At 42.8% G+C, this 25932-nt stretch overlaps 1 protein-coding gene across 3 annotated transcripts in view; it reads right to left on the bottom strand.

The window, feature by feature from the left end:
* WWP2 (WW domain containing E3 ubiquitin protein ligase 2) overlaps positions 1-25932 on the bottom strand; it is a 145487-nt gene that overhangs the window by 50461 nt on the left and 69094 nt on the right. For all 3 annotated transcript variants that reach the window (XM_067719815.1, XM_067719814.1, XM_067719813.1), the window contains exon 7: positions 10781-10902. In XM_067719815.1, coding sequence (XP_067575916.1) covers positions 10781-10902 — 122 coding nt within the window. The remainder of the gene's footprint in view (positions 1-10780; positions 10903-25932) is intronic.

Genomic DNA, 25932 nt, shown 5'->3' with positions numbered 1-25932 from the left:
ACAAGATACCATCAGACCAGCAGAGTCAGATTTCCAATATAAATGATATTAGTTATATTTATAGAACACCAGTTATATTTATAGAACACCAGAATGCCAGCCAAAGTACACATCATTGCTTTTTGGATTATCTCATTTAAGCCTCATACACAAGCCCATTTTACAGTTGAGGAAACTGAAGCTCGAAGAGGTTAAATAACCTGCCAAGGTCACAGGGCACCTAATTCACACCCCTGCTGTCTGCCTCCAGAGCCTGAACCCTCATTCACTACACTCTACTTCTCCCTCTCTGCGCATCCTCTAATGCAGCCCGGGATTATAATAACTCAGAAGCAACCACATGAGCCTGTCGGCTGACGTGACACTGGTGGTCAGCTGAAACTAAAATTTCTTCACATGAGATGATGCCAAGCTTGATCTTAACGAACAGCAAGGAGCCTAGGAACTACCTACGATTAGTTTAAATAATCTGCTTTCTCTTCAGCATATGAAATATTGTCTGGCACACAGACTAAATTAGTTGTTTAATAAATGACTATATTTTATGCAACTGATGTTTCCTCAACATAAATGCAAGAATTTTTATTTATATTCCTAGTCTGTCTCGGCTGAGTTAGTAAAACACAACAGATGTCAATTATTTTTATGCAAATCTATAAATTTTACTCAATTCCAATGAAAAAACCATCATGACATTTATGAGAACTAAATAAATTCATTCTAAAATTTATAAGTAAAACTAAACACAGAAGAATAGCCATAAACATTCTAGAGACGAAGAGTCTTGTGTGCATGGGGTGGGGGAGAGGGGAGGAGATAGTTTTCTAAGGTATTAATTAACCCATATTATAAAGCTACAACAACTAAAACAATGTGGCACTGATATATGAATAGGCAGATGTCGATTAAATAACAAGATAGTTCAGAAACAGAATTAAATACACATTGGAATTAAGGAATTTAGTATATGACAAAGGTGACATCTTAAATTCCTGAAGAAAAGACAGACTATTCAGTAAATGGTACTGTGACAAGTGGGTAGTGTATTGGACAAAAACTGAGACATATTCCTACCTCACTCCTTACATCAAAATAAATTCCAAAGAGATCAGAGATTTTGACATAAAAAATGAAATCACAGAGGAACCAAAGAAAATGGAGAACAGTTTTATAATCTCAAAGTGGAAAAGACAGAATCTAAAAGTCATAAAGTATTGATGAATTCAACTACATTAATTTTTTTTTTAATCTAAATGGCAAAAAACCACCATAAGCAAAATTAAAATCAAAAGAAAAACAACAAACTGGGAAAGATTATTATCAATTCATATTACAAACCAGGTGCTAATTTCTTTGATATGAAAAAAAGCGTCTACAAAACAGTAAGAAAGGGACTTCCCTGGTGGCGCAGTGCTTAAGAACCCACCTACCAATGCAGGAGACACGGGTTCGAGCCCTGGTCCAGGAAGATCCCACACGCCGTGGAGCAACTGAGCCTGTGCGCCACAACTACTGAGCCTGTGCTCTACAGCCCAACAGCCACAACTACTGAGCCCACGTGTCACAACTACTGAAGCCCACGCGCCTAGAGCCCGTGCTCCACAATAAGAGAAGCCACCGCAATGAGAAGCCCACGCACAGAGACGAAGAGTAGCCCCCACCTCGCTGCAGCTAGAGAAAGCCCACACAGCAATGAAAACCAAACGCAGCCAAAAATAAATTAATTAATAAAAAAAAAAACAGTAAGAAAAAGACCAAAAATATGCAGACACTTCACAGTTAAGGAAATACAAATTACCCCTAAACATACGAAAAGATGCTCAACCTCAATTATGAGACCAAAAAATGCAATTTAAGGCTATAATGAAATGCCATTTTTTAACCTATCACACTAGCAAGAGTGAAAAATATTCAACCACACTGATAAGAATGTAAGAAAAACTGGATTTTCACATACTGCTGGTAAGAGGAGAAACTGCTAGAACCTCTGTGGAGTGCAGCTGGGCAATACCAAAAATTTAAATACAATAATTGGGAGGTGGGGGGAAGCTTGGGTGGCTACAGAGAGAGGTCGGGGGGCCTACAGGTGAAATTAAAATGGCCATGAGTCAATAACAGTCAAAGCTGGGTGATGGGTTCATTGTAATATTCCTTTTTACTTTTGTACATATTCAATGTCTGTGGCACAGATGGAGTGTGTACTCCCATCAGGAGAGGCACATAATGTCTGGTCATTTCTCTTTTGCAATGTTAGCAGCCATTGATGATTATTGCCTAAATCCACTAACTGGTAAAGAACCGAAAAATAGTAATATTCTAATTCTATCACGCCTCTAAAGAGAAATTTCCCCTATCAACTATCTGGTTACCTTGAGGTTCAGTTTGTAAAAAAAAGGCAAGAGAATTGCTTGAGTCTTTCCTTTCATTTACCAGTTTTCAGAAGAATGAGTTAATACTCTCATGTTCTCCAAAAACAAACAGTGAACTTTTGCTCTGTTTAAAAATCATTATGAGTTCTTGGATTTAAATATATTTAAAGCATTTCAATCTTTTGTGATTATTGTTCTTATTGAAACTAAAATTGTCCCCATCTTTGGCTGGGGTTAGCAGAAGAGGGAAGGGCCAAAGATCTTCAAGGTGGCTTCAAGTTCTTTGGAAAAAATTCTAAGATAATTAATAAGTGGTAAACTGCAGAACAGCATATATATTGTGCTACCATTTGTGTGTGTATGTTCAACGAATATGCTTGTATATTCAAAGAATATCTTGGAAAGAATCATACGAAACACAACAGTGACTGCCTCTGGGGAGGGAAGGGGAAGCTGCAAGACCAGAATAGGAAGGAGACTTTCTTTACACTGTTTAAGCTTTTATACCTTTAAAGTGTTGACAACATATATGTACTGCTTCTTAAAAAATTTTTAATGAAATTTTCAACCAGGAAAGGAACAAAACCAGAGCCCTGTAGCATGCCAGTGGGAAAGACCGCCTAGTCAATACTATTTGGACCTGACCGGTCATGCCGCTGCAAATCTAGTTAGAAGGGTTCCCACCAGGACTGCATCTGTCCACAGAGCTTCCCGAGAGCCTTTGATTCACCAGAGCAGCTCATCTGTTTAAGAGCTTTGTGGTTTCTCGAGTTTAGATTTGGAAACTGAATGTGAAAGCCAGATATCCTAGCGTTGAAACTTTATGTGTCCATGCTTAAACTCTCTGCTCTCAAAGACTCTGTATGTGTGTGCGTACGGGCATACCTCAGAGATATTGCAGGTTTGGTTCCAGACCACCACAATAAAGCAAATATCGCAATAAAGCAAGTTTTTCAGTTTTCTGGTGCGTGTAAGTTTTGTTTACGCTATATTGCAGTCTATTAAGTGTACAATAATAGCATGATATCTTAAAATACAGTGTATACTTTATTGCTAAAATGCTAACCATCATCTGAGTGAGTTGTAATCTTTTTGCTGGTGGAGGGTTTGAGATATTGCAAGAACTGGGGAATTCTCTGGCGGTCCGGTGGTAAGGACTCCGCACTTTCACTGCCTAGGGCCCAGGTTCAATCCCTGGTCAGGGAACTAAGGTCCCACAAGCCACACGGCATGGCCAAAAAAAAAAGAAACATTGCAAGAGTTACCAAAATATGACACAGAGACACGAAGTGAGCAAATGCTATTGGAAAAATGGTGCCGGCAGATTTGCTTGATGCAGCGTTGCCACAAACCTCCAATTTGTAAAAAAAAAAAAAAAAAAAAAAAAGAAGAAGAAGAAAAAATGTAATATCTGTGAAGCACAATAAAGCAAAAAGAGATAAAACAAAGGTATGTCTGTATATACACACATGTTCTTAGAACATAAGGGCTTGAAACCTCAGAAGTAAATCCAAACCATCACAGCTTACAGTCAGAAGAAACCAAAGTTCAGATAATTCAGTTACTGCGTCATGGCCACCCTGGTAAAATAAGTGACAGAGCGCCACACTTGAGCCATGACTTCAAGTAGAGAGAAAAACTGGATTGACAAAGACGAAGAGTTACAATTTCATCATGCCTTAGAAAATTGCTGTATTTTACATTTAAGCTCTATTCAGTATAGCCAGTGTTCTCTATTAATCATAATTATTTGATGTACACAACTTATCTCCCCCAAAACACAGCATCCTTCTTGAGAATGAGGGCAAATTTGTTTTCCTTCATTTTTTGCTACTTCCATTCTCTACCTACTACATTCTTGTCTCCACCCCTTTGCTCACTTCAGCCCTCCTTCCCTAGAGGCTCTCCCCACCACTTCAGCCCAGACGGATCCCTTTGCAGAGCCTACAGCACCTGTGGCCTTGGCTACTCAACCTCGCAGCCCCTGTGACAACTGCTGTGTTGGTACTTGGCTGACTGGGGTTTTTCAGCTTCTTTCCCTGAAACAGACTATAGGGCAGAGGCCTTATTTCATACTTCTTCACACTGTCATAGCACTTAGCAAAATGGCATTCAATAAATATTGATTGAATAAATACTTGTTTAATAGGCCTAATAATCTAGCAAAAGATATATGAAATAAAACCGCCTCACATTTGGGTAACACTATCACTTGCAAAGCAGGTTCTTTTTAAATTTTTTAAATTTTGGAATAGTTTTAAATTTATAGAAAAGTTACAAAGATAGTACAAAGATAGTACAAAGATACTACCTTGCTGAACTACGGCACATTTGTCAAAACTAAAAACATAACATTATTACTATTAATTAAATTCTAGAATTTATTTGGATTTCACCAGGTTTTCCACTAATGTCCTTTTACTATTCCAAGATCCAATCCAGGATCCCGTGCTGCTTTTCACAAGTTCATTCTCATTAGCTCACTTATCCTCCTAATAACCCCATGAGGAAGGTAGTATTATTCCCATTTTACTGAAGGTAAAACTGAGGTTCCCAGAGGTACCACTCAGAGAGGTGCCAAGCAAGTAGCAGAACCAGCACTCAAAACCAGAAGACTATTAAACAAAAACAATGGAAGGAGGTGGGAGGAGGAGAAATGAAGATGGCTTAGATGGCTTTCCTGTGTGGGAAAGAAAAGCTGGGTACCAAGATGAGAGGGTAAATGGGATAAGGTGGTAAAATGGCTGATTTCTGCAACTGTGGGTATTTCACAAGGTTCCCTCTGTGATGTTGGTTAAACATTCTAACTTTCTGAATCAGATATTCATTCAGGACTAAGACATACTCTAGTCACAGTTGGCAAAAAGAGATCAGGAATTGGAAATTCTTTTTCTTAATCCTAGACAGGCTGCCAGCTCACTGTGTGTTCCAAGATCTTTAGGTGTGTGTGTGGTGTAGCACAGACTCTCACTGGACACACAGGTCTTTTCAGCCCCCTCACTCGGGCATGGAGAAGGCGACTGCCGACAATGGAAGCTTTTTAAACTGAAGATCAGCTCGTAACTTATGATACACGGTAAAGCAGTCGGTATCTCTCACCCGTGAAACCCAAGCAATGCCTTCCAATGCAATCGATCAACTCAGCTCTTCGAGGGAGCAGACCAAAACTAGAAAAATATTTCATAATTAGTATGACACAGGGTGGGTGAGGATTATATTTTTAAAAGCAATTAAATTAGATGGAAAAAAAGAAGAAAAACTTAAAAATGGATAAAGCCATACCATGTCACCTGATGGGAAAGTTCAATCTTTCCTTGCTCAATATGTAGATTCATACAGTTTCCACTTACATTCCACCATGCTTCTAAGCATTCAAAGTCTGAAATTTGTTTTGAAAATGTATAAACTATCAAAAAATATCACGGAGAAAAAGCAATAAGGTAGGACTAACCCTTCCAGACATTAGAAAAACATCCTATAACATGTCTATAATCAAAATCACGCAAGACTGGCTCAAAACCAGAAATAAATGGGATAAGTAAAGAGTCCAGAAATGAATACTCACTGCATATAAGAATACAGTAAGTGATAAACACTGAGTAAAACCACAGAAAGAAAAAAAGTAATTAATGTTTACAGGATAACAGGACCCTGCTATAGAGAAAAATTAATTGAAACCCAACTTTCATTATATTTATGAATGTATAGATACAGATAAACCAGTATAATTTCCAGTGGGATATTTTTAACATGAAAAAAAAGTAAAACAGAACATATTTATTCCATCTAGAGACAAGAGAATCTTTTCACTACTGAAGCAAAAGTTAAAATTATAAATATTAAAAAAATGCTCAGGCACAATTTTTTTTAAGTTTTTAACTCCTTTGCTACAAAAACCATAGAAAATGAGACAAAAGGCGAAACAATGATATAGGGAGAAAACTTATAATCATACAAATAACAGATATAACTTGTACCTAGATACTTCACACCCATTAGGACGGCTAGTATGGGAAAAACAAAACAAAACAAAACAAAAAAACCAGAAAAAAACAAGTGTTGGCAAGGATATTAAAAAATTGGAATGCTCATTCACTGCTGGTGGGAAAAGACAGTACAGCTGTTCTGGAAAACAGTTCGAGGGTTCCTCAAACGCTAAACATAGAATTACCCTATGACCCATCAACTCTACTCCAAGGTATACAGCCAAAAGAATTGAAAGAACACACTCAAACAGATACTTGGACACCCATGTTCACAGCAGCATTCACAATAGCCAAGGAGTGGACACAACCCAAATGTCTATCAACAGATGAATGGATAAATTAAACATGGTAAAAACATACAACAGAATATTATTCAGCCTGAAAAAGGAATGAAACCCTGACCCATGCTACAACATGGATGAATCTTGAAAACATTATGCTAAGTGAAATAAGCCAGGGACAAAAGGTACCTAGAATAAGCAAATTCATACAGACATAAAGCAGAACGAAGGTTACCAGGGGCTGGGGCTGGGGGGTAGGAGGAAGGGAGAATGTTTTTGTGTAAAAGGTACAGAGTTTCAGTTTGGGATGATGAAAAGGTTCTGGAAATGGATAGTGCTAAAGTTGCACAACACTGTGAATGTGCCCAATGCTACTGAATCATACACTTAAAAATGGTTTATATGGTAAATTTTATGTTATGCGCATTTTGCCACAATTTTATTAAAAACCTGTACTTAGACTATATAAATCTCTAAAATAAATATCTATAACTCCATGAGACAAATAACTGAACACCATGAAAAAAGTCACTTAAGAGAAAAGCAACTGATAATTGTAGAAATGCAATGAGGTTAAACGATGAGGTGGCACCCAATACCTGTTAGCAAAATGACAAACCAGTATTTACAAGGTCAAGGGAAAAATAAACCTCATATGCCATGAGGAAAATTTTACAGTGCCTTGGGATGTATGATTATTTCAAACCTTTTGGAAGGCACTCTGGTAACACACTTTAGATTTTAAAAATTTGCATCCTTTGACTCGAGAACTCCATTCTGGAAGAAACAAAGTTGTATGCAAAGAATGTTTACATCAGGATTTTGTTTTACAAAAGGGAAATACACAAGCACTGCAAAATGGTTATATGAGTTATGGCATATTAACTATGAAATAGTATGAGGCCACTAAAAAAAGGTAAACAAGAAGACCACTGATACATGAACACGTGTAACAAAAATAATGAAATGGAAAAAAGAATACCTATTCACGCTGCATAATTATAACCATATGAAATTATTCTTAAAGACAAAAGCTAACTGAGAGCTTACTATGTCCCAGGCACTGTGCTAGACATGCTACATGTTTTATATAATTTATTCCTTATAACAACGCTATGAGATATATAATCTTGTCCTAATTTTACTAATGAGAAAACTAAGGCCCAACTAGTCCCTGGGTCTTACACACGTGCTATACACCGGGGGCAGAATCTGACTGCAGTCAGTGTGACTCCCCACCTTACATGCATGGAAATCACATTTAAGGGAGGAATGAGTGAGAGATGTAATTTTTTTTTTTTGCGGGGGGGGGGGGCGGGTAAAGTTTTCAAGAAAAAATTAGAAAGTAAATCATTGCACACAAGTCCCAATAAAGTGCTATACCATTAGCCTAGTCCTTGATTCCACCACTTCTAAAACTCAGAGATATAATATTTATACAGACAGACCGCCATTCACCTTCTTTTTATAAAAACGGATACTTTACAGTTGTGATGTGAAAAAAACACCTGGAAGTCAGCTCCGTCTTTGCCCCAAATGTCTTTTTCATGCATAGCTGCAGAGCACAGCCAAAAAGCCTTGCTAAATAAATCTTGTATGTCTCTGGAAACGTTTCCTGGAAGCACGGCTCTCTACCACCACCATTTTGGAACTGGTCCTAGCAGTTCGAACAGCAGTATATGGAGATGTCCATATACCTGTATGTCCATACAGGGATGGAGATGTCCTCAATCAGCGCCTCAACCCCCTTCTAGTTTTACGCTACCAAAGAGGGGCGCTTCTGTCTGCTCCCCAAGGAAAGGTGAGATCTTTCTGTACCCCCTGGATAGACATTGAAAAGCCTACAAAGTCCAGGCTGGCTGTGAGCCAAATGTGAACCGTCATCAGAGCAGAAAGGAAACAAGATAGGGGCCAAGCCCTGTATTTTAACAGGCAGAAATCCCTAACATTCAATGACTGTCCTTCACAGACATGTTTGGGAACAGTTTGGGCATTCAGACACAGCACCATAAGACATCTCCAAGGCAGTTTGGGGTTACAGATATTTGGCTTTCGGAAGACGTGGCTGGCACGTGCCTCATCTGCTGAAATACATAATGTTCCTGGAGATAAGGACAATACACAAAGGTACCTAAAAATAAGAGTAGGGGAAACACAGACCTGTTTAAATGTCCAATGAGAGTTACTCAAAGACCATCACCACAGAAAGGCAATTTACCCATAGGTGTTTTTTGGGTTTTTTTTTGCGGGGGGGGGGTTGTTTTTTGGGGGGGGTTTGGCTGTGCCACGCGGCATGTGGGATCCTAGTTCCCCAACCCGGGATCGAAGCTGCGCCCCCTGCATTGGAGGCATGCAGTCCCAACCACAGGACAATCCGGGAAGTCCTACCCATAGTTTTTGTAAGACAAGCAGAGATGGCTGGGGGAGACCAGCATCACAACGATGCAGGCCCCTGGAGGAACAAAGAGGCTGGTATCACACCTGTGGCATCCAGGAAACAACTGGTTCCAAAGCCAGTTCCCCTTGACCGTTTGTGAACACCGGCCCTCATCTATGAGTGGCTTTTTTATTTCATCACGCCACATGGCTTGTGGGATCTTAGTTCCCGGACCAGGGGTTTAACCTGGGCCCTGGCAGTGAAAGAGCCAAGTCCTAACCACTGGACCACCAGGGAATTCCCACAAGTGACTTATTTGCTTAAGAGAAACATGTTTACTGGTGCTCGCGGAGCTGCATACAGTATTCTGTAACGCAGTCCACAGCCCCCACCTCGCTGTCCCCACCACACAAACGGGAAGCCAGGCCACCCCCGGCTTCTGTAACTGGCAGTTCCAGCACTTGCACACGATGGTTGGCAAAGGAGCGCCAGGCAGGCTGAGACAGCTACCGCTTATGCCCCTCACCTCCAGCTCACCCTCGTCCTCAAGCCTCGGGGCGAGCTCGCTAACTCAATTCCTGCAGGCGGGTCCCAAACTCCAGGGAGAAAGTCAGGCCACTGCACACACAGTGAGCCTTGCGGGACACAGGCCACTCCACCCTGCAGTCTGCCGCAGACGACAGTATAGCCAAGCACCCTGAGCTATCAAAGGGGCTCTGCAGCCCTCATGCAGTGCTGCAAGAGAACTAAAAGTCATTAGAAAGTAACCCCAATCGACTTCTCCTGCTCAATAAGTTTGTCACACAAAGGGCAGGAACAGTACCATGGTAACGCTTATGTGAAGAAGCTGTGCTGCTCTGAACTTCCCGTCCTTCCTGCCACACCTCTGTTATCACGAGCATCTACAAAATTATTTCAGTGTCTCTTACTGATTTAAACACCTGCATTTCCCCCACCTCCAGCTTACCAAAGCAAATGCCCGTGTCCCTTCCCAACTGCCCCAAATTAAGACAAATTACCAAATGACCAGCAGTCACAAAAGATATGACAATCTTCAAGATGTTTAGGAAAAAAACCTTTTTTTTGGTCCCTTCCCCTTTTTAATTCAACACTGTCTGGATGAGACAGAAGGAAAACACGACAAAAATGGATTTGTTCTGAAATAGGTCCTTCTCTTCCCACTTGTGGGGAAGCAGGATCAAGTGCAGAGAGGTTCCATGTGGATGTGGAAGCGCTATCTGCTCTCAAATGGACCAAATACTCTCAGTGGAACAGCCACAGGAGGCCCCCCAGTGGCAGCTGGGCTTTGCTCCTGGTCCAGCATCCCAACCTGCTCAACAGTGCTGCCATCTTCTCTAAGCCAGCTCTTCACAACAATACTTAGTCTTCTTTCTCCCTAGTCTGATTAGTCCCTTAAATTAAGGAAATGAAAAAACGTGTCATGTGTAAGTAAGATATCGCCCCCCCTCGCAAAGAAATCCAATGTTGATAAGAAATGAATTTAAATATCAATACTTTTCATTTCTGTACAAAGGAAGATTTCAGACGAGCACAGTCATGTGGAGAATAACCTTGGCTGTACACACTATGCCAGAGAGAAAAGAAGATGGGTCATGGAAAGACTGACGGATTCAAATTCCATCTTAGTGTGGGAGTCTTCTCTCGCCCACCCTGCATCCTGACACAGCAGGCAGGGTCCCGACTCCATGTGAGAACAAGTTAGAGGCCATGCTTTAGTCTGGGCTGGTGCTCTGCGCTGTCACTCACCTGTGCCATTGGCCAAGCCACTGTGGCTTGGGTTCTTGAGAGGCTGATGCTGTCGGCTGCTAGTACCGGGGCTCTGCTCACCAGTTGCTGTTCTGGCTGAACCACCTGAATGTCTGTGTGTCCTGGGGGTTCAAAATATAAAGCAGACAGATATAAGTCACTGTGAAAAAGACAGAGGTGTGCCCCACCTAACTCACTGTATTCCCTCTCTTGCTATTTATGGGAAATAAGCCCCGTAATAGTCCTTCTGGTCTTTGACTCAACAGAAGCTGGCCCTGAATGGAGAGACCCATGTAAGCTTCCTTCTTGGTAAAAGCACAGAAGGCAACTTTCGGTAAACTTTTCCATTTGAAGTAAAAAAATCCAGAGTGAATTTCCCCCACATTTGAAATAACTGGCAAAATATCCCGTGACCATCACATTATTTTTATTGGGCTTGAATGTAAGAAATAAACAAGAATCACTGAACAGGCTACAGATGACATGTTTCTCCCATTGGCCAAAAAAGAGCCCAAAACTTATCCAAATCCATATTCTCTATGGCTAGAAACATGCTTGCCTTGGGAATAAAAGTCAAGGGGCATTAGACAACTGCAACCAATGTGTATGTTGACATGTTTTATCTAGGAAAGGTGATTCAACATCCATGCAAGTAAATGAGGAACAAATGCAGAGAGGGATCTGTACCGCAAGGAAAATGGTGGAATACAGCGGCAGAGGCTCGATCTAACATCTTCAGAGGACACAAGGCAACAGACAGTACATGTTCTCACGGTCCTGTGGTAGCTTGATTTTGTTCACTTGATGGAAATGTCTAAGCTTCCCTGCCTTTCTCAGTTTTGTCAAAGGAGGTTATTCTACTTCCTACTCATTATATACTACTTTTCAACAGTGAGATGATTTAAGTACTACCCAGTGAAGAAAAGACCACCCCTCTCCAGGCAGAGAAACAGAGATCCAGAGAACAATTTACAACCACGGGACTCGGGGCAGTGACAATACCACCAACAATAAACGTGAAAACAATGACTATGGAAGAATTTAATATTCATTGAGCTGGAATATTATGTTCCAGGTACCTGTGGTGTGCTGTGCACTTTGCATATATTATCTCATTTAACCTGGCAACCCTAGAGGTGGCTTACTATTATTATGCTCATTTTACAGGTGAAAACAGACACCGAGAAAGTGAGCAATGGAGCAAAGATTCGAATCCAGATGCTCTAAGGTCAAGAGCCCACGCTCTCTGGTTGGAGGCTGGGGGTGGGAAGCCTGGACTTAAGCTGAATCCCTTCCAGGTTATTCATTGGTCATTTGGTCAATGGCGAGACGAAGACCTCTAAAAGAAAGTTCCCAGAAATAGTCACAAATGTAGAAAATAAACTTATAGTTACCAGGGGATAAGCAGGGGAAGGGATAAATTGGAAGACTGGGATTGACACATACACACTACTATATATAAAATAGATAACTAATAAGGACCTACTGTATAATAGCACAGGGAACTCAACTCAATATCCTGTAATGGCCTATATGGGAAAAGAATCTAAAAAAGAGTGGATAGGGACTTCCGTCGTGGTCCAGTGGTTAAGACTTCACCTTCCAATGCAGGGGGTGCAGGTTTGATCCCTGGTCAGGGAGCTAAGATCCCACACGCCTCGGGACCAAAAAACCAAAACATAAAACAGAAACAATATTGTAAGAAATTCAATAAAGACTTTTAAAATGGTCCACATCAAAAATCTTTAAAAAAAAAAAAAAGAGTGCATATATGTATAACAGATTCACTTTGCTGTACACCTGAAACTAACACAACTTTGTAAATCAACTATACCCAAATAAAATTTTTTAAAAAATAAACAGCAACAATAAGAAAGAAAGAAAGAAAAAAGAAAGAAAAAAAGAAAGGAAGAAAGGAAGGAAGGAAGAAAGGAAGGAAGAAAGAAAGCTCCCCCCACTGGGAGGCTCCATACCCACCAGAACATCTCTGCTGGTGAGACATTCTGGTCCCGTATGTTGGGACAAACTTACAGCGCAACAAACTCAGAGATTCCTGGAGGAATAAGAAGTGCCTCCACTGACTACCTTCTCCAACACGATGAGTATAAACCAAAATGCTAACAGTGATTATCTTTGGACGTTGGGAATATGGATGCCTTTAGTGTTTCCTTTGTGCTTTTCTGGGTTTTTCTGATTTTCTTCATTAAGCATGTCTACTTTTGAGCAAGGAAGAAACACAATTATTTAAAAAGAAAAAATAAAGTTTTTTCTTGGGGCCAAAACTACAAAAAAGAAAAAAAAAGAAGAAGAAAAAGAAACCTAGCAAACCCTGGAGCCCTTTGTACCTAAGGCTGCATGGCACTTAAAAATGGATAGAGAGAGTACGACTGAGCTGTGGAAATAAAGATTTAATTTGGACTCTCTTTTTCCGTCTTATTTTTCCCTGAGCTAATTTCATAAATCAAAGCTGTCAATCACACCTCAGTCAAGAAAAATATCTCAGAGTCCCCACTCCATGGGAAGGAATATTAATATTGAGCATTTCACCATAAGTCCTCTTCGAAAGCAGAATGAGTGCAGACTGTTCCAAAGGGAAAGATGGTCGTTAGCCACTGGTGAATGTGCGTATATGTGTTGAGGGCAGAGAGCTTGAGAGAGATCAAATTGGTTAATAGAAGGTTTATTTCAGACAAGAATCCCCTTAAAAGGACAAAAGAAGGGCTTCCCTGGTGGCGCAGTGGTTAAGAATCCGCCTGCCAAGGCAGGGAACACAGGTTCGAGCCTTGGTCCAGGAAAATCCAACATGCCGCGGAGCAACTAAGCCCATGCGCCACAGCTACTGAACCTGCGCTCTACAGCCCACGAGCCACAAATACTGAGCCCGCACGACACAACTACTGAAGCCCGCGTGCCTAGAGCCCATGCTCCGCAACAAGAGAAGCCACTGCAATGAGAAGCCTGTGCACCGCAGCAAAGAGTAGGCCCCGCTCGCTGCAACTAGAGAAAGCCCGCACGCAGCAACAAAGACCCAGTGCAGCCAAAAATAAATTAATTAATTAAAAAAAGAAAAAGGACAAAAGAAAAAAAGCCTCTGTGATTTTTGTACTCACAGCCCACAGCAGAGGGCTCACCCCTCTGGGCGCAGCAGGCCACAAGGCAGGGGGTCGGGGGGCAGCATAGAAAATGCGACACTCGTTGTGTCACACGCACGGACTCTGACAGGCCCGTGATTCCTTCTAAGGTCCTGGGCTCCTTGTCCCTCTGCAGAGCAGCTGGGCGTGACAACAGGGTGGGTCCCATTACTCTCCTAGCCCCTCCCTCCCTTCCCCAAAGGGGCATGTGGTCAGAGTTGAGAGAGAATACTTTCAGAAATGTTCAACCACTAATGACAGCAGCACACTCTGAATGACAGGCTGGTGCAGAGCCGGGATTAGCCTGTAAGCCAGGGGCAGCTGGGACCACTTTGTGTGAATTGCCACCTCCCTGCCCGTGGCCCACGGCCACCCAGCTACCCACCCACCCCATACACACACACACACACACACACACAAACACCCTTCCCCCAGATTCTTCTCTTGCCCTAAATCTGGAGCTTCCACTGTTCCCCTCTTGAATTACCTTTAAAATAAGACTCTTAGAAGGAAGAGAAGGCCTCAAAGTTTGAGGACAATCTTCTCTTCAGCAGTTTCCTCTCTGGGAGGTCACTCAACCCTTAAAAGATGGGACTGTGTTGTGATTAAAAGCTGGCCCAAAAGCTGAAACCACACACCATAAGCCAAAATAGTACCAGGACACAAGCGGGGCGATGGGGTGGAGATGAGCTGGGCCCCACCACAGGCAGCCTGGCTTCGGCTCTGCCAATGACTTCAACCTTGGCCTGATCCCTCCACCACCTTGGGGGCGGGAGGGAGGAGCTATGCAGCCCCTGGGGCAGTCAGAAGAAGGCAGAACGGCAAAATTCCATGAATGGTTTTAAGTCACCTAGTTACAGAGATTCAGCTCTCACTACCCCACGTGCCTCTCAAAATACTGGTGTGAAGTTACCTAAGTTCCTCCCTCAGATCAGAAACTAAGACCCCCCTAAGGAATGCCAGTCAAGGTCAGGGCCCTGGGATTCTCTCTCCACTCTGCAGAAAGAGAACTGATGCAGGTGAGGTCCCCAGGAGAGGGCTCTTGGCTGTCCCTTGCCATTCAAGCTTTGACATTCGTAGCACTGGCCTCAGTCCTCAGCTGACCCTGAGAGCCACAGCCTCCAATGTTGTGGGACACCCTGCATTGCTCTGCATGAAGGCCAGAGAATTGCATTCAATCATTATCTTCTGAGCACTAGGTCCTGTTCTAGGGCTAGCAACAAAACAGAAAGAGTCGCTGATCTCAAGGAGCTTACATCTTAGTGGAAATGCGGTAATTTGTACTTCTGCTCAGAAACAAATTTGCATCACACCCTACAATGCCAGTGTGTGAGAGAGCCACTTGTCTAGTGAGTGAGCCTGCCTGATAACTTGGCATTGTCACCCAGTGCAGCTTTGTTGCTCATCACATATGTAATAGTTTATGTGGGGTAATTAAACAAAACAAAACTTTGTTTAAATAAAAAAGCCAGCCCTAGCATCAGTAATGCAAATGAAAACAAAATGAAGAGTCAAAAAAAGTGATGGCTCACAGACACGAAAACAAAAATTTTTGCTAAATTAAAAAATGAAATTCTAAATTTGGTGGTCACTCAGAATTTGGGATTGATAAATCTACCACATCCTTTATGAGGAAATGGATTTAAAAAGTAGTCGGTGGCTTCATCAAAATTTAAAACTCCTGCTCTCCCAAAGACACTATCAAGAAAATGAAAAGACAGTCCCTAGACTGGGAAAAATCATTTGCCAGATACCTATCTGATAAAGGATTTATTTCTAGAAAAAAAAAACTCAAAACTCAATAATAAAAAGAATAAACCAATAAAAATAATCAAAAGATTTTAAAAGAGAAGATCTACAAACAGCAAATTAGCACATGAAAGATGCTCAACATCATTAGTCATTAGGGAAATACAAATTAAAACGACAATGAGGTACCATCACACAACTGTTAGAATGGACAAAGTAAAAACAAAACAAAACAAACCTAAAAAATCACACACACACAAACAAAAACAAAACAAAAAAACCTGCCAGTAACAGTAGTGGTGAGAACACAAAGCACCTGGGACTCTCAAACACTGCTGGAGGGAACACAACGTGGCACCATCGCTTTGGAAAAGAGTTTGGCAGTCTCTTATAAAGTTAGACATGCACTTAGCATACGAACCAACAATCCTATGCCTAGGTATTTACGCAAGAGAAATGAAAACGTTTACGTGAAACCTGTAGGCAAATTATAGTGACTTTATTCATAATTTCCAAAAACATAAACAACCCAAACTGGTGAATGAACAGACAGACTGTGGTACATCCACACAGTGAAATACTACTCAGTAAATAAAGGGATTGAACTACTGATGATGCAACAACATAGATGAATCACAAATGCATTATGCTAAGTGGAAGAAGACAGACACAAAAGGCTACAGAGTATATCCATCCATTTTTATGACATTTAGGAAGAGGTAAAACTGTAGGGAAAGGAAGCAATTAGTATCTGCCAAGAGCTGGAGAAAGAAGTAGGGGCTGACTATAAAGGGGCATGAGGGAACTTCTGGGGGAGATGAAACTTTCAATATCTTGATTATGGTAGTGGTTACCAGACGCTATACTTTTATCAAACTGTACATTGCATAGGGGGCGTTTTATTGTATACCTCCATAAACCTATCTTCATTATTTTAAAAAGCAATTTGTGTGTTTCAGTCACTGCAAAAACAGCTCATCATGGGCTTCCCTGGTGGCGCAGTGGTTGAGAGTCCGCCTGCCAATGCAGGGGACACGGGTTCATGCCCCGGTCCGGGAAGATCTCACATGCCACGGGGTGGCTGGGCCCATGAGCCATGGCCAATGAGCCTGCGCGTCTGGAGCCTGTGCTCCGCAATGAGAGAGGCCACAACAGTGAGAGGCCCGTGTACCACAAAAAAAAAAAAAAAAAAAAACAGCTCATCACGTGAGAAAAAATTAAAGTTTTAAAAGGCAGGTAACTTGGGACTTCCCTGGTGGTCCAGTGGTTAAGAATCCGCCTTCCAATGCAGGGGACAAGGGTTCGATCCCTGGTCGGGGAACTAAGATCCCACGTGCCGTGGGGCAACTAAGCCTGTGCGCCACAACTAGAGAGCCCATGCGCCGCAACTACTGAACCCACACGCTCTGGAGCCCACGCACCACAACTAGAGAGAAACCCATATGAGGCAATGAAGAGCCTGTGCACCACAATGAAAGATCCTGCGTGCCGCAGCTAAGACCCGACACAGCCATAAATAAATAAATATATAAATTTTTTTAAAGGCATGTAACTTATGGTATGAGGATAGCCCCCTCCCAAAAATAAAACACCCAGAAAACAAGAACCTTGATGGGAATGTGATTCAGGTAATACTCAGGACTCTACAAACACTCTGTATTAATAAATATAGGGATTCTTCAAAGCCTGGGGACACATCTCTCCCAAATGTCAAGAATTCGTGGCTGAGCTTCCCTGGTGGCACAGTGGTTGACAGTCCGCCTGCCGATGCAGGGGACACGGGTTCATGCCGCAGTCCGGGAAGATCCCACATGCCGCGGAGTGGCTGGGCCCGTGAGCCATGGCCGCTGAGCCTGCGCGTCCGGAGCCTGTGCTCCGCAACGGGAGAGGCCACAACAGTGAGAGGCCCGCGTACCGCAAAAAAAGAATTCATGGCTGACTGGATACCGGGTGCCAAGCATACTTTTCTATCTTGGTAAAAGAGGCCCAGGATACTAAAGGGAGGTTCTTTGACCTCAGAATTCAGGCCCATTAGCTCAGCAAAAGAGAAGTTTCAGGGTAGAACTACTGATGGTGGGGTTTTCCTCCATTTAAATTAAAAAAAAAACAAAAAACAGATACAGAAGTTAAAAATTGTCTAATAATCTTTTTTTCTACATCTTTATTAGAGTATAATTGCTTTACAATGGTGTGTTAGTTTCTGCTTTATAACAAAGTGAATCAGTTATACATATACATATGTTCCCATAGCCTAATAATCTTAAAACTCTTCTCACACTCCAATCCAGGGAATCGATTTTTGCCTGGATGACTAGAACCAAGAGGGCGGCCCCTCCTCCAAGTCCTCTTAACTGGGCATTGTCTTTTAATAGCAGCATGGAAACAAAACTGAGTGAGGCTGGGCTGGTTTCCAGTAAAAGAACCAGAAAAAGAAAAAAGAAAAAAACAAAAAAAAACACCAGCCACTTAAAATAGAAGCATGGAGGGAAAAAATGGGAAGTGGTGATGGGAAAAGAAACGTTTTCCACCATTCAGAGAGGTGTCACTAAGCAAACCTGCTCCCACCTACAGCCGCCTCAATTCTTCCTTCTCATTCAAATGTGGAGGGGGGGCGGGGGGAGGGGGAGGGGGATAAAAAGGAGAGGTGAAAAGGGAAAGGCGCAATTAGAGTTAAAAATGGGGCCATCCGAGTCATTCCAAGGGTAATTTATGGCTCCACTCCACACCCTACCTCTAGCTTCCAGCCTCAGAAACGACAGGAAAGGTAAAAATAAAACTGCTGCAAGTCCATTCTACGTGACAGAAAGACAAGTGATTTACTTTTGCCCAACCTGGAATATAGAGCAAGCTTCTCAATGGTGGCAGCTTCCTGAGACTAAAAAAAATCATTTTAAGAGAGAAAATACAATAAATTTTGACTCACCTCATCTCATCCCAGGTTGCATGTTGGGCTTCACTAAAAAGAACACTCAAACGCCCCCCCAAACTTGACCGAGAGATGAAGTCCAGGGGAAGCGGTCACTGTCTCGTTCCACCCCACCCCCGCTCGGGGCAGGAGGGGATGATCTGAGGTTCCTTGAACACAGAGGGCAGTCCCTGACTTATTTGTCCCATGTCCTGAGATGGTACAAGGGCATGGGATGCTCTAGCAGCTCAGGAGATGAGCGTGGTGGACCATCTGCCTCCACTGACATGCAGGAGGAAGCTGCACAGGGCTGACCCTGAATACGGAGCTCCAGCTTCTGCTACAGGTGGGCCAGAAAAGTATCTCCACCTTCTTCCTCCCGGCATCACATCTTGTTTGAACTGGCCCAGCCCAGAGTGTCCCTGTGCTACAGCCCCAGACCTGAAAGAGCCACAGGGGACCCTGCGGAACCAGGGATGACAGTATACGGGGCGTTATTTCTAAGTGTTCTGACAACGAATCGCAAAGGCAGGGATTCAGCAGGAGGGAGGTAAGCTCCTAAAAGAATATGTTCAACGGACATTCCTCCAAACCTCCCTCTAAACTCCTCCCAAGGAAAATTCAGAGCCTTTGCAGATCTACTCGCCTGGCATCCTCTTCTCTGGACTCTTCACCCAGTTGGCTTCTCATCCAAATCTTAGTCTAAATGTCCCTCACCTCCCAGCCTGCACTAAACTCCCTTTAATTCTTTTCACACAGCATTCTAAACTTTTCCCTTATGGCACTTCCATTTGTGATTATATGTTTATCTGTTTAATGTCTGACTTCAACGAGGCCCATGAGGGTAGGACCTTGTCTGTTTTGTGTACCTTTGTATAACCAGCACCTAGAATGCGCTTGGCCCCAGAGTAGGCATATAAAAACATTTGCTGAATGAATAAAAGAAGCAAGCTCTCAAGCACAAAAGCACTCTTGGGCCTGTAACCTCTAATACTTCCCATGGTTGTGGCAACCAGTCCTCACCTCCCCATCTCCCTCCACCCTTTTAAAGAATGGAATCCGTGCTAAGAGATGGAATCCACAATCTACCAGGTATTGAGAAGTGTCAGAGCTAGTGTCTTCCAGAAAGGTTAGCCCTGAACATCATGTAAAAACATTCTCTAGGGCTTCCCTGCTGGCGCAGTGGTGGAGAGTCCGCCTGCCGATGCAGGGGACACGGGTTCGTGCCCCGGTTCGGGAAGATCCCGCATGCGGTGGAGAGGCTGGGCCCGTGAGCCATGGCCGCTGGGCCTGCGCGTCCGGAGTCTGTGCTATGGGAGAGGCCACAACAGTGAGAGGCCCGTGTACCGCAAAAAAAAAAAAAAACATTCTCTAGCATCAGGGTCTACAGATAAAAATCATTTCATTAGACTCATTACTAAAATTGCAAGACAATCTTCAAATCCAACCAAATTTTATTTTTCATGGTTTTTTTTGTTCTAGCTATAATTTTCAAGTGCTCTCCAACAGGTGAAGACTAGGCAAGTGATTAAATATGGGATTTAAGAAAGATACCTTCTGTGCTCGGCAGAATTTCTAAAATGCCCCTCCTCCCAAAGACACCCCACCCTAATGCCTAAAACTAGGGAATATGATGATATATCACACCCTTGATTATGTTATTATATGGCACATGATATTACCATAATAATATATGATAATATTATGATATTATATGGCACAGCTGACCTTAAGAAAGGGACATGAGGGAATTCCCTGGTAGTCCAGTGGTTAGGACTCGGCACTTTCACTGCTGGGGCCCAGGTTCAATCTCCGGTCGGGACTGCCATGCCGTGTGGCCAAATAAAAAATAATAAATGTATTTAAAAATAAGAAAGAAAGGGATATCATGCAGATGGGTCCAATCTAATGACATAATCTAAAAGCAGAACACTTTCTCCAGCAGTTGTCAAAAGTGGAGGGCAGAAGAGAAAATCAGACGGATTCAAAGCACGAGGGAAATCTGACACACCCTTGCCAGCTTGATGATGAGTGGGGTGGGGGGGGGTACATATGAGAAGAAGTGTGGATGGCCTTAATAAGGAGCTGAGTAAGACCTCACTGAGAGCCAGCGAGGAAATGGGAACTCAGTCCTACAATGACTCAGTCAATGGCTCGAATCAGCTTTGAAGCAAATTCTTCCTTAGTTTCCAGATAAGCATGCAGCCCTGCTGACACCTTGATTTTGGCCTTGTGAGACCCTAAGGAGACCAGTCAGCCAGCTATGGTGTCCTCATCTTCTGACCTACAGAACTGTGAGCTCACAAATGATGCTGTTCTAAGTCCTAAATTCGTGGTCATTTGTTACACAGCAGTTGAAAACTAATAGATCCTCTCAGCACAAATAAATGTCAGTTTCCACAGAAGAAGATACTAATTTTCAAATATACGGCTAGGTAATTCTTGCTGAGCACCCCACCTCACTCTGTTAGAAGGCCTTATACAGAGATGGAGATGCCCTATGGAATCAGTGCTCATCTCATAGGGACGCATTTCCACGATCCAAATGTCCTTTATGAGACACGCATTCCTCACATTCAACCATCACTTGGGGATTTGAACAGCTATATATATGTGGGACATTACTGTTCTCAGAGGGTAAGTAAGTAACTCTCTTTCCTGGTAGAGTTCAGGCACATGGACTTCACACATTCTTTTTCCAAGCAAGACGTATTTATGTGTCAACTTATCTCTGATTCCAACGTTAACCTTAAAAGTTGCAAGGATTTGAGTAGAACAGTCCATGTAAAGGGTTCAAAGTGGAAATATCAATCATGAAGAAAAAAACAGGAGGAACAGGAGGGACAGAGCAGGCAGTGGGAACACACCACATTCTTGGTGGTCCGGCTAAGCCTTGGAAAGCACAAGGCCGTCCTGATAAAAAGTCTCCCCTGTAACCTGTGCCCCTGAAACCGCCACTTCTCAGGGAGTCAGGGTGCCAAGGAATGTAAACCAGTAGGAAGACCCACCCCAAAGTCCTGGCAAGTGAGAAGCAGGAACACAAGACTCTTTCAACTCAACAAGGATTTATTGAGCTGCTGCTACGTGCGGCAAAGCACTATTCTAGGCCCTGGTAGGGACACAAAGATGCATAAGGTCCAGATGAGTTTGGCTGAGAACTCAGCACCACTCCCCCTGTACCGCTCCCCACCTCCAAAAGAAGGAGTGCTGTAGATGGAAGAGGAAAAACTAACTCCTCAGGAGTCCCCAGTTCACCATTCTTTTCTAAGTGTAAAGCAAAATTGTATGATGTGATTTAAAATAAAGCTTTTTGCTTACCTTTTTTAAGGTAAATTTTTTAAGGTAAAATTTTAAAGAAAAAGAACCATGTCCTCATCTCCCCTTCTCCTTCACAAAATAACAATTATTCATACCATCTCCTATTCTAGACTTTTGCTAATCTCATGTTAAAAAGTGTTGTTGTTTTCTCATTTTAAAGTTGTACCTTCAAAGGCCATTTATAAGCACACAAAATAGACCCAACACGTAGATGTGCCATAAAAGTCCAAGTAAAGTCCAAGTCCAAACAGAAAATCTTCAGACAGGGAGCCTGGGTAGAAATTCTTGTTCTCTTTACACTGTTAGGTGCAGAATTTCACACTCCATTATCAAATAATCAGTGAGCCAAAGATACCTTCAACTCATCAAGACAAAGAAAAGGCAGGCCAAACACAAAGTTAGCTTAGCAAAGGGAAACAAGGAAGGCAGGACAGATAGCAATTAAAAGGCAAGAAGATAAAAAGATAGCATCTTTGGAGAAGACTCCAAAGATCTCGAGAATCACAAGAAACATAAATGGACTAACCGTGAGAGCTTAAAGATAAAAGGTATCATATTGGTTTGGGGTTTTTTTCAACCTTTTTTTTTTTTTTTTTTTTTTGCGGTACGCGGGCCTCTCACTGTTGTGGTCTCTCCCGTGTGGAGCACAGGCTCCGGACGCGCAGGCTCAGCGGCCATGGCTCACGGGCCCAGCCGCTCTGTGGTATGTGGGATCTTCCCGGACCGGGGCACGAACCCGTGTCCCCTGCATCGGCAGGCGGACTCTCAACCACTGCGCCACCAGGGAAGCCCTCAACCTTTTTTTTTTAATTTAAATATAGTTGTCATATAAATTACATTAGTTTCAGGTATACGACATAGTGGTTCAACATTTATATACATTCCGAATTGATCACCACAATGTCTAGTTACCATCTGTTACCATACGAAGTGATTACAATATTATTGACTACATTCCCGACATCGTACATACGTCACCATGATTTATTTTATAACTGAAAGCCTGCATCTCTTAATCCTCTTCACCTATTTCTCCCAACCTCCCACGCACCTCATACTATTTGTTAAAAATCCCATTAAATGCTGTTGCAAGCAACACCATCTAATATATAAGCATCCAAAAGGCTGAAACTAAATGTGTAGGGAAAAATATGCTGAGAAAACACAAAACAAAGGTCAGCTGGGGAAGCTATGTTAATGTCAAACCAAACAGATTTTTTTTTTTTTTTTTTTTTTTTTTTTTTGCGGTATGCGGGCCTCTCACTGTTGTGGCCCCTTCCATTGCGGAGCACAGGCTCCGGACGCGCAGGCTCAGCGGCCGTGGCTCACGGGCCCAGCCGCTCCGCGGCATGTGGGATCCTCCCGGACCGGGGCACGAACCCGTGTCCCCTGCATCGGCAGGCGGACTCTCAACCACTGCGCCACCAGGGAAGTCCCCCAAACAGATTTTTTAAATGATTTTTAAAATTCAGGCATATTTATTAATACATATAGTCAAATTCACCCTTTTTAAGGGTGCAGTTCAGTGAGTTTAAACAAATGCATACAATCGTGTTACCACCACCACAGTGAAGACATAAAACATTTCCATAGCCCCCCAAAACTTCTTGGTGCCCTTGGCAGTCAATCCCCCCCTCAATTCCCAACAACTGCTGACTGATTTCTGTCCCAATAACTGTGCCTTTTCCAGTATGTTATGTAAATGGAGTCACATAGAATGTAGCTTTTTGTGTCTGGCTTCTTGCACTTAGCATAACGCTTCTGAGAATCACCCATGTTGTTGTAGGCTGTTCCTTTTTATTGCTCAGAGCAAATAAATTTTAAGAGAAAAAACTCTAGAAAAAGAGAAGATCGTGAGATAAGGATAAAAGGTTCAATTCGCCCACAAGACGTACTTCAAATTTGTATTGTGGACAAAATAACCTTGAAATACATAACGCAGAAATTCATGGGAATTCCCTGGTGGCACAGTGGTTAAGAATCAGCCTGCCAATGCAGAGGACACAGGTTCGAGCCCTGGTCTGGGAAGACCCCACATGCCGCGGAGCAACTAAACCTGTGCGCCACAACTACTGAAGCCCGTGTGCCCAGAGCCCAACAAAAGAGAAGCCACCGCAATGAGAAGCCTGCGCACCGCAACAAAGAGTAGCCCCTGCTCACTGCAACTAGAGAAAGCCCGTGCCCAGCAATGAAGACCCAACGCAGCCGTAAATAAATACATTTATTTTTTAAAAAAGGAAAGAAATTCATGGATATAATCTGGCCCTACCTGTTACTGCTGTCACCTCCTATTTTCCCTTCACTCCCTCCACTCCAGCCAGACTGGCCTCCTTCAACTCCAAAGGCACACTCCCAGCTCGGTTCCTTTGCAAGAGCCATTGTTCTGCCCAACATTCTTCCCTGAGATAGCCTCATGGATAACTCTCTCACCTTCTTCAAATCTTTGCTTATAGGTCACCTTCTTAATGATACCTCTCTTTTTGTTTGTTTTTTGCGGTATGTGGACCTCTCACTGCTGTGGCCTCTCCCGTTGCAGAGCACAGGCTCTGGACACACAAGCTCAGCGGCCATGGCTCACGGACCTAGCCGCTCCACGGCATGCGGGATCTTCCCGGACCGGGGCACGAACCCCTGTCCCCTGTATCGGCAGGCGGACTCTCAACCACTGCGCCACCAGGGAAGCCCTAATGATACCTCTCTTGACTGCATTATATAATTGTGCATCCTGCTATTGTGTAATACATTTATATATATATATTTTCACGTGGATCAAATTTGTTTTTTAAATAATGAAGATCAATAAAACCAGAAAAAAGAGGAACACTCTGGGATTCCACACTACTATAGATGCCAAGGCAGGCTACTTTTCCAGAAAGGATGAGTCCACAAGGTGAAACCTGCAGACAAGTCAGCTGGCCTTTTGTGGCTGTAATTTTGGCGGAATGATAGAGGCGGATGCTAGAATGAAGCGAACTAATACACAAATAGAGATAAGGATGGGAGACCCATAGAATATTAAGACTAATATCTTCACTATATTTTCAGTAAGTTATGGGTACATAACAACTTCAGGAACCCCTGTGGCATGTAGAGCGTAAAGCAATATAAATTCCGTGCTTCAGTTCTGTGACTATTTTTACCTAACGCAAAATGAAAAAGCTAAATATAGAATTGTTCCAGTGTTTGAAAGGAGTCGTTCTATTTAGGTTATGGAGCATGCCATCATAAAGACAGTCACTAAACCAAACCCCAAATCTCCACTTCCACAGACCTTGGCACTTTCAAAAGGAGCCATCCAGTGCCAACAGAATCCTAAAGGAAAAGTCTAACCTCACCTCACCAAACCACAACCACAAACACCATGGCTTCAGCAACCCTTTCCCCCACCATCCACATCTGTCCAAAGCATTTGCAGTCAGTTCTATTCCAATCTTTGATCATCCCATACCCAAACTGCTCAAGCTCCCATGACCAAAAAATTCTTTCTCTGAGATGCATACTCTTTTTATTGGTTTCTCTCTAAACTCTTTCCCTTTCAATCACAATTTTCTGGGACTGAGAAGTGCTAAAATCCAGACACAGATCTAGTTAAAATACAATAGAAATTTCACCCCATCCCCTAAATCGTGGAGACACTTATATTGGCCCCGTTGTTCACTGTCAGGAATACACTTTGATGTGCTCTAGATCTCCTAAGTTTGTTTTGCCCTGCATTCCTCCTCCTATGGATACGCTTTTAGAGGAATGACTCCGTCCCAGGTCCACAGAGCCTGCTAAGCACCAATCACAACCGTCATGGGGGATGCCACCTTAAAGTGACAGCTTCATAAGCTGCTCCCCTCCTGCATTTCTTATTTCCATGAATGGCGTCTCAATCCAAGAGCCTGGGAGTCCCCTATATGCCTCCTCATCCTCCACCCTGTCTCACTAGTGAGTCACCCAGTCCTGCTCAATGATTACACCTCCTATAGGTCTTTCTCCTATTTCCTCCCTAATCTGCCACCACCCACAGCTAGTCATCCACTCCTATCTCACCAGTTCCCACAGCA

Source organism: Pseudorca crassidens, chromosome 20 (assembly GCF_039906515.1).
Source record: "Pseudorca crassidens isolate mPseCra1 chromosome 20, mPseCra1.hap1, whole genome shotgun sequence".
NCBI classification, from domain to species: Eukaryota; Metazoa; Chordata; class Mammalia; order Artiodactyla; family Delphinidae; genus Pseudorca; species Pseudorca crassidens.
Note: the sequence above shows the minus strand (reverse complement) of the source record. Positions and strands in the feature narration are given on the sequence as shown.